The sequence below is a fragment of the Poeciliopsis prolifica genome, unplaced genomic scaffold, assembly GCF_027474105.1.
Source record: "Poeciliopsis prolifica strain line A6 unplaced genomic scaffold, Auburn_PproV2 SCAFFOLD005, whole genome shotgun sequence".
Classification (NCBI taxonomy): domain Eukaryota; kingdom Metazoa; phylum Chordata; class Actinopteri; order Cyprinodontiformes; family Poeciliidae; genus Poeciliopsis; species Poeciliopsis prolifica.
Window position 1 is genome coordinate 18846388 of NW_026562380.1, and position 10303 is coordinate 18856690.

Below are 10303 nucleotides of genomic sequence, written 5' to 3' on the forward strand. Positions count from 1 at the left end.
TGTCTGACTGCACTGTGCCAAGTGTAAAGTTTGGTGGAGGGAGGATTTTAGTGTGGGCTTGACTCCTTTGTTCCAGTGAAAGGATCTCTGAAAGGTTCATCATACCAAGACATTTTGAACAATTCCATGTTTCCAACTTAGTGGGAACAGTTTGGAGCTGGTCCCGCCTCTTCCAACATGACTGTCCAAAAAGCAAGGTCCATGAAGACATGGATGGTAGAATCTGTTGTTGATGAACTTGACTGACCTGCACAGAGTCCTGACCTCAACCTGATCGAACATCTTTGGGATGAATTAGAGGAGAGACTGAGAGCCAGGCCTCCTTGTCCAACATCAGTATGTGACCTCACTAATGGGCTTCTGGAAGAATGGTCAGAAATCCCCATAAACACTCCTAGACCCTTCACAGAAGAGTTGAAGCTGTTCCAGCTCCAAATGGTGGACCAACGTCATATTGAACAATTAGGAATGGGATGTCACTTAAGATCATATGTGAGTCAAGGCAGGCGATGGAATACTTTTGATAGTATAGTGTAGATTTTCAATTTCATCAAAATATAGCCTGGATCGAACCTCCTATGCCTATTCCTGGAAAAGTACCTTTATCCTTTTAGATTTTAATGGGCAAATGTTTGTAATTGATATGTCTTGCTCGATTAATCGGGAAATAACAAGAATTTTGATAAAGTTTTTTTATCTTGTTGCATTACTAAATTCCTTCAACAAGTAAAGAGGAGGAGGCGTGCCAATAACTGAATCAGATAACAGCAAAAGAAAACGATCTGGCACAGAAAATTGTGATTTATTTCACCCCTGGATATAGCCTTAATCCCACTACTGCCTTTCACCTCTATGTAGTTGAAAATAATGTGATTTTCAACAATCAAGCCACTTGTTTGTCCCCTACAGCAATATTATACCTGGCTTTAACAATTTCAAATGACTAAATATGCTACTTTGCTTGGCCATATTATTTGGCCTTTTAACGCTCCAGCTAGTACATTAAATTGATCCTTGCTTCTTCTTTACAATATCAATGCCAAAGTGAATTGCAATCCATTGTACTTACATATTGACTGCATTTTGGTTATATCAACACTTGTTTGAGTCAAACAAAAAAAGAGTAAAAATAGAACATTTAACATGAAAATACATCTTTTAAAAACCCTTACCATCCTGGTCCTCTTTCAACCCAGGACTAGCCTGACTGAGGGCTGATTTTTATCAAAGGCTTACTGAGACAATATTGGTACTTATGGAGCCATCTAGTGGGCAAATGTTGACACTGTGAGGAAGATTAGAAGTGTGGGGTACAGCTGTGAAGGATTTGATTCATTTTGCTGCCTTCATGTAGATTAAGAAGAAATATTCATAACCCTTGAAATTTTTTACATTCTGTCGAGTTGCACAACACGAACTTCAGTGTATTTCACAGGAGAGCTGAACAGTAAAGCATAAGATTTTTAAGATTCAAAATTAGTAAATTGTGATGAGAGTTTATATCCAACACCTTCAACCAGTACTTTGTAGAAAAGTCTTTTTGCTGCACGTCCAGGTGCCAATCCTTTGGTTTATGTCTGCCATCTTCGAACATGTACTGACTCACATTTTCACCCTTTCTTCTTTGCTAAACAGTTGAAGGACTGTCAAATTTTCCCCAAAAAATATTTTCGGTAACACTTTATTTGAAGGGGTGTGCGTAAGACTGACATGACACTGTCATAAACAGGACATAACATCTTTCATGAAGATGAAGGAGTCTTTATGACTGTTGTCATGAAAAGTCATTCGTTCATAATGACGCTTTTAATACAAAGTTGCATTAAAAGTGCATCACAAGCATCAACTTTGCATTATTCTGTAAATAGTGACACTTTTAATGGAAAGTTGCATTAAAACTTGCATTAAAAGTCCATTGGAATTGTCAACTTTGCATTAAAAGTGTTGTTATTTATGGAATGACACTGCATGACAACTGTCGTAAACATTCATTGAAAATGTCTATTAGTTTTCCACTACATTTATCTTTTTAGCTTAAGATGCTCATTTTGGACTCATCTAAACAAAGCACTCATCTCTTCCACATGTTTGCTGTCTCCCAACCTTTGATTTCTTTCAACAATAGATTTTTTTTTTGCTATTCTTCTATGAGGTTCACATTTGTGAAGTGCCAACTAAAAGTTCTCCTGTTTGAGCCTCACCTATGCCCACACAGACAGACATACACACATTTCCCACCTTTCTTTACTAAACCCCCTCCGTGCTCTTACCCCTCTACATGTCAGTCATTCTTTGGTCCCCGCTACATAGAAGACCTCAGACTTGTCAGACCTCCAGCAGTCCCTCAAAGAAATACCCCTCCTGCTGTAGCACCCCCATTCCCTCTTAACCCCACCAAACAAAAATAAAGTCACGGTGAAGACAGGGCAGCCAGGACTTTACAGATAGGGCTCCCGCTTGGCAGATCAGTCAGTGGATACCTGATTGTCACTTGTGAGGTTGGGCCCTTAATCCTATTGTTTCTCTGACAGGATTACTCTTTGTGGTCCCTCTCTCCCTGTGGCTGCACGCAGGAGAAAGGGCAGATTAAGGGGATTAGCATGTATCCTCCTGATTTGCCCTGATAGGATGTGTGGAACCATTGACTTTCTTGGAGGACCATGAATGCAGAGAGGCAAAAGGTGCCTAAATAGGAGGTCATGAAAGACAGTGAAAAATGTGACAATGTGATTTGTTTGCTTTTGTTCCCCAAAACTTGTCTGTAAGGTTCAAAGGGGCCAGCCAAGCTCTGAGGAGAATAACCATCCAAAGGCGATGGACAGGCAGGTGAAAGGCACCTATTCATCAGAATTGCTGCAGCTTTCTTAGGAGCAATTAAACCTACGAAACAGACTATCATTGTGCAGGCATTTAGTTTTATGCATTTTCTTAATATGTCAGATATCCAAGGTTGGTGGAACAGCCAAAAGATGTGCTCGTGTAAAAGTAAATAGTAGCCATGCAAGAAATGACTCGGATAAAAGGACAAAGGCATTTGGTTAAAAAAAAAAAAAAAGAAGCCAATTTGAGTAATGAGTCAACTGTAAACAGATCCAATAGTTTTCAGATGACTCTATCAGACAGACCAAAATCTAAAATTGTGGGCAAATTCTGGTATTTTGGGGCCTGAAAAGGAAATTGTAAAGTACTTCCAGTAATAATATTTACTGTACTAATGTTTACTGTATTTTCAACTTTCGTCCAAGCGGCGCAACAGGCTCAGCTGATAGAAAATAACAATAACAAACGACAAAACTGCAGTAGGTCTGTCATTTATGGTACAATATGTTTGTTCTCTATTTGATGAAGTTACTCACAGTGGGCAGAATATCCAAACATTTTACTCAAGAAAGAGCAGTGATGCTTCATAACTCGAGTACAAGTACAAAGTAAAGTGTAACTCCTAAAAGTTCTCTTTTTTTTCTCCAAAAAGTTGCCAGAGTAAATGTAAATAAGTAAAGATAATAGAACTGTCTCTGTGTTAAACACATGTTAAATGTGAAAATACATAAAAAGAGAAGTTATTTCCATATGGTGGTGAAATAGTTTTTTCCTGTTGTACAAAAATAATAGAACAAGACAGAATAGTCCTTTATTAATCCCACAGTGGAAAAATTCACTGTTACAGCAGTAGAGTAACACAATATATCCAATTGAATATAAAAATATCTAAAGAAAACAACAAAAAAACCACACAACATGAAGAACCGCATAGTAATGAAATACTTAAAGGATGAAAAACCTCCAGAAGTATTCAGTTTTACTCCGCAGGCTGTGGATGGACACCGGCACAGAGGGGGTGAGAGACGTTGTCCATGATGGATGTCCCTATCTAAATGTTCAAGCCCTGGACGTTCGCTGGTGATGTCTGTATGGACTTTGCGCCAAAGTCGATCACCGTCTCGTCTGTTTTGGTGGTGTTGATGTGAAGGTTGTTGGGCTCACACCGGGGAATAAAGCTGTCGATGATCTCCTTGTACTTCAGGTCATTCCTATCAGATACACAGCCTACGATCGACGGCTGTATCGTCCGAGAACTTCTGAACATAGCAGTAGTCCGAGTTCTGTTTAAAAGCTGAGGTGTAGAGAGAGAAAAGGAAAGGGGAGAGAACTGTTGCCTGACTGCATAGCACCACAGTCAGGAAGCCTCACATGCTGTGCTCTGCTGGTGAAGGTAATCAATGGTCCAGCCAGTGAGCTGACACTCCACAACCGTTTTGTTTATTATAAAGTGAAATATGACAAAAAAGGCATTTGTATACGTTTTTTTAGATAACGTCTTTGCTTGCCGATACAAAGAAAGAAAAAGAAAACAGAACCCAGAATATAAAAAAGTAGGTCAGGGGTGAATGTTTCAACAGTGAATATACTGATATGAAAACAAATAAAAATAGAAACCAGATATTATAGACATGGCTAATTAAAAATATTCAGAGATCTGCCACATTGGTATGAATTTACAGATCTTTTTGTTCGTACTTTTGGAAGTGGTGGATGAATGTAGTTCAATTTCCGCAACCAAAATGCTGCTACACACTCACGAACAGTAGGTGGCAGTGTGAACCTCAAAGTTGCTTGCGGTCCCCTATTATAGAGAAGAAGAAGAACATTTCCTTTCTCTCTCCCTCTCTCTTTTTTTTACATGCCCAACAGCTTTGTGAGGAGCTCGGAAGTAGTCAGAGTGAAACAAAAAGAACCGAACCCATTAAATAAACACCGAGAACAATGTGAACGACGAACTGTGCTTCATTTACAGCTAACCTGACGCAGTTTAACATACGCTGTGCTGGACCGTGTTAATATGTGACAGCGAGCTCCACTGAAGTTACTTTAAAACTATTTAAAGACAGGTGACTGTGACCATGTCTTCACCTCAGGTCAACGCTGGACTCGGAAGTTCAGCCAACGCCGTCGAGGTAAGAGCTAATCTAATGTCGGCCCAGCTGCTGAAGTCTTCAGGCGTTTGAACGTTTACAGGCGATAGCTTGTGATGGGCAGCGACGATGTTCACACGGCAAACTTTAGCTCGTGGCTACAAGTTGTTCCGGTTTGCGGTCGTACAAAACGGCTAATTTACCCGAATTGAAGCTTCTGCGTTTGGTTCAGCAGAGAGAAAGGCTGTGGCAAACTTTATAGATCAGTGAGAACAAAACAGGAGCGTCACGTTTTAAACTCGAGTGAAACTGTATCGCAGGTTTATTTACGATTGACTGTATTTGTTATAGAAGCCCACTCAGATAAAAAACCAAAAATAGTAAACTAACATCTCACAATCTTGAGAAAAAAAAATAAATATATATATATATATATATATATATATATATATATATATATATATATATATATATATATATATATAAACCCATAGTTTTTATTTTTTCATTATTTTATTTTCTCATGAAGTTTTGTAACAGTTGTTTCAAAAATATATTTTCTTCACTCTTTTGCTTGTATATATTTTATTGCTTTCAATTCAATTTGAATTATTATCGTTTTCAGCACTTTACAATGCAGTATTATCTTGTCTGTGGTGTTTAATTATCATTCCACTTTGTTAGTTTTGTTTTGGGTTTTTTTACAACACATGTCTGATGTAAACACCAGGAACTGAAAGTAAAACAAAGCAAGAAGAAGGATCAAGTATAAACTGCAATGCGCCTATAACTGCTGTTTGTCAAAGATATAGCAAAAAGGAAAACCATCCCTAACCACGTCAGAAAGTTGCATTTGGACTGAAATCTTTTTGTTTTGTGTGAATAGGTCGGACTCGTTTGCCAGGGAGTGAACAACCAGAGCTACATCTGTGAATCTGGCCACTGCTGTGGACAAGCAGAGTGCTGCAGTAACATCTATGAACTGTGGTGTGAGTTAATTTTCTATTTCTATTTTCTAAAGATATAAACCAGTAAGCATCTTATTGTTTAAATGAATCCGTGGTATACATTGTAGGTTAAAACAAGGTTTTATTTGCAATGTATGCGTTTTTCTGTCCCAAGACAATCCTGTTATAAACAGAGTAATAATGACGTTTCTCTTTCTTCTGTATTCAAAAAAAAAATATTTGGAGTTTTCTGCATATACCGGGAAAAGAATGTCACGACTGTTAAATAGTTATGTTGCACACTTGCTTACTACTACTACTGGTTTTGGCGTAACGTCATCGTCTTGGTGATGAGCTGCACATTAACATGTTCCTTGGTGCCCTGTGATTTATCTTCAGGGTTCTGGCTCGTGTGGGCTGTGATTATTATCCTGACAGGCTTTTGCGTGTGTCAACACTGGCGGGCCAAGCAGCGTTTCCAGCAGCAGCGCCGGCAGAACGAGATCAACCTCATTGCCTACAGGGAGGTTCACAACAACTCTCAGCTTCCCCTCTATCTCCGTAAGTTGTGCACCTGAAACCACTTGTGGACTTTGTTACCTTGACGTATTCCATACCTTGAATGTAGAGGAGGGTTTAAAAAGGGCCACCCAGTCATATACTATGTTAAGTTTTGAACCCAGACAACAGGCCATATGCAAGCTTAAAAAGAAATATCGCACAAGTATTGAATTGTATTGAAATTTTAGGCAGTACTTGTGAGCAAGGTAATGTGCCTTGCTTCGTCCAATCTGCAAAGTGCTGCATGTTCACACCCTGGCTGTTTCTGCACACAGTCGCCTTTGGAATGCACATGTTTGGATCACACATAATCAAAACCACAGCCTGGAGATTCTCCTCTGCTGACATCATCAGAGCATCGATCACTGCTCCACTTTGCTTTCAGCTTTTTTTTCTATGGAAAACAACACAGAGAATACAAATTATGTCCACTGTGCAATCAAAGTCCTCTAATACCAACGCGGAAGGATGGATTGATCCCAGTCGGAAAATTGGATTCCAGCATTGTTAGCAGGCATTTACATATGACATACACACACAAACATGGCATTAGCAGTGAATAAAAGACATACATCATGAGACTGAACAAAGTTCAATCTCACCAATGTATGGTAACTTTTTACTGGTTAATGATTTAATCACTATTTGTGGTATGGAAGAAATTTTGTCCTGTTTCTTGGGAATAAAGGAAGGCTGTACCATTGCCCTGAAATAAACGACTCACTTGAGGATTTCAAGGGATGTTTATTATCTGCTACAATTTTGTTTGCCTTTTTCAGAACATGTATATCTTTTCCATGCTTGACAGAGTGGTTCCCATAGGTTTGCTGGCTGTGGTCACTGTACTTCTCAAGGACTTCTTCTTAGCTTCAATAGCATTGCCAAACCAACAGATGTTACAAAATGTTAAAATACTCTCAATTAAAGCAGAATAAAACATTACAAGCATTGAGTCATTGACTCTAAAAAAAACAAAACACAGTTTCTTTAAAAAGTGTAGTGCTAATAAGGCCAGCCCATTAATCCCAGTTTAAGTGACAGTCCAGAACATTGCCCATAGTCTTCGTCGGTGATGGTCGGAGAAAATGACTGAAGCTTCCTGAATTCATTAATTTTGTGTTCAGAGCAAATTTTAATGTTTTGCACCAATTAAAAAAGAAGTTCAGGACTGATCCATCTCCTTCTACCATGTCAATTTACAAGCTTACCAGGCTCAGGTGGTCAGCATATTTTATAAAATGTGTTAAGCTCTTTATCATTAATCTGCACAAGTACTAATATATGTAACTGTAACGCTGTCTTCTGCAGGACTTTTGCCTGTCTACCTGCTACCACCCTATGAAGAGACAATCAACCGACCAGCAACCCCTCCACCTCCGTACACACCTCTCCAGTTGGTACCACCGTCCTGTGACCCTCCCGAGGAAGTCTATAGCCCCCACTCAGCTGTCTTCATTCCATGTGACGCTAATGCAGCACTCAATGGGACTCCAGAGATCACGCAGTTCTATTCCAGCAGTACCAACGGCCTTAACAAGGACCCAACAGCAGGCCGGTACCGGCGCTTCACTGGGGATTCTGGGATTGAAGTGTGTGAAGGCCAGGACCATCCATGGGATCAGCATGAGTTTTTTGACAGAGAAGAAACGTTAGAAGAGGAGGGCTTGAGGGGAAAGGATGAGCCAGACGACTGTACTGATGCCCAGACTGCTGAACGGAGTCCTGCTGGTGCACCTACAGCTGATAACACCCAAACAAAGTCTCCTGGATGATGATGTCTCTCTTGTATTTTTGGAATATTGCACCTTTTGTACTAAGATGTATCTTTCTGCAGACCTCTTTATTCAGGCTGTGGGTATTTGGTTCATTAACCTAATAGTCTGATCACTTGATTTGTACAGAAATACTTGAAAATGGTCAGTTTTTAGTCTTAATCCACAAGACTATGTGGATTATGAACAGAATGGGCCTTAAAAAGGATAAGGGTTGGTGTAGAACACTAAGTAATAACCCAGTTAGAAGGGAAAAGAAATGCAGTTGTACATTATAGACCAGCTGTAAGCTGATGTGAAGAGCAGCCTCAACCTGTTGAGTTAGCTACATGATCCACCCGTCTCAGATTCCTCACTACATTACCAAAGAGAATGTCAAAGCGTGTGGGGTGACATATTTCACGTTCACTGGGGCGGACGTGGATCATGTAGAGTTAGATTTTCCAGGATGCCTGAAACAACTGAGTTTATTTTTTTTCTCCAACACAATCTGAGCCTCACCTTACCATGTGCTGTTTTAAGATAATTATCTACCAGCTTCGGGAGAAGCACTGAAACTCAGTATGAACAGGGCCAAAATAATGAGTCTTTTCATGTGTACTGTATTTCAGATTTTATCTCAACCATACGTCTCATTAGTAATCAGATTGTATGTGTGTTTGTTTGCTTTTTTTAATAAATGTATTTTATCATTTTAAATGTGTTACTAAAACAATGGCCCTACGCTTTGCTTTGTCCAGCAGACCTGGCCTCTTGGCTGTTGAGAAACGATTGCTTCCTGGAGGTGTGACCTCTGTTGAAGCTTTGAATTTTATCTGATTGCTAGCTCTTCCTGTGGCTTGTGTGTTTGTGGCACTTCGATACTATGAAGCCTGCACTGTAAACTGCTATCCTTCACTGTGAAGTGCCAACATTTAATGTTTGGAAGCGTGACCGACACGGACTGAACGACTTCCTTCACTTCCTCTGCAGCCATTGCTAAATCTACAAGGAGACTCCAATTCTAAAATGGTGCACAAATTCAACTGCATCGTTCAGAACTTCTGATTTCTGAATGGCCTGGTTGAAATTCTACGGGAGGAATCCAAGTAAATGTTAAGCCTGATGTTGAGGCCGTCTAAAAGGTGTTCAGTTGACAGAAAATCTAAAAATATTTCTGGGTAACGGGAAGACATTGCAGATGAAATACTATTTAAACCCACAACTATAGTATCCTAAAAACAACAAAACAAAAAAAAGTGCAATTAAACTGAATATTTGCACTTCCGTTTAATCCAATTGAAGTCAGCAGCTCCAGAAGCGGCCCCAGGATTTTGGGGCCCATAAATCTTAGCATTTTATCAAAGGCCACAGATATATAAATAAAACTTAATGAATTGAGATTGTAAATGCTGCTAAATTTGATTTAATGGTTTCAGCATACATAAATTAAAAGATTTCAAATTGTTCAACATTTAAATTTCAGATTTTAAGGAGCTGACAAACTTTGTAAAAATTCAAAGAACAACATTCATGGTTAGATTGTTTTGGTACCACAACGACAATCTGATACTATGAGTTCAATCTTTGAGTTTGAGCTCTGTTTGTTCACAAATACAACTCAGCAAACTACAATTATCACAGATTTTGTTTTAAGGTTCGCCAATTAAACTACTTCTCCTCTCCCAAGCTGGTGTGTTTTGAATAAACCAGGACATATTCCCAGATCCAAAAGGTCCAAGCAGAATACAGCTAAAGTGTTGTGTGCTTTCAACGTTTTTAATACTTTCTGTCTGCATATAAGTAATTTTGCTTATTCAAAACATTCCTAATACATTTGTTGCAAATACTTTGCAATAAACTGTTTTAAATAATATTTTGTCCCAATTGCTCATTGCTGAGAGCTAATGGACCACTTTACCACACACATTACTAACAGGCATGTTAATAATAAATATTAACATGATGAAACTACATATTAGTCATACAATGTCAAGGGATCTTACTAAGCCGTAGGTTAACATCTTTAAAAAGTGTTTTATCTCGCATATGTGCAAAATAAATCAACTTTTGTCGCAAAGTGCTCCACCAGCAGTAAATATGTGAATATTTTGGGATATGTGGACAGATG

At 39.0% G+C, this 10303-nt stretch overlaps 1 protein-coding gene across 1 annotated transcript; it reads left to right on the forward strand.

The window, feature by feature from the left end:
• The first annotated feature begins 4676 nt into the window (after positions 1 to 4676).
• wbp1la (WW domain binding protein 1-like a) lies at positions 4677 to 10048 on the forward strand. Its single transcript, XM_055029307.1, has 4 exons — positions 4677 to 4955; positions 5800 to 5902; positions 6260 to 6421; positions 7730 to 10048. Exons 1-4 carry the CDS (start codon positions 4902 to 4904, stop codon positions 8191 to 8193), a joined length of 783 nt encoding a protein of 260 aa, XP_054885282.1. The 5' UTR covers positions 4677 to 4901; the 3' UTR covers positions 8194 to 10048.
• Positions 10049 to 10303: the final 255 nt, after the last annotated feature.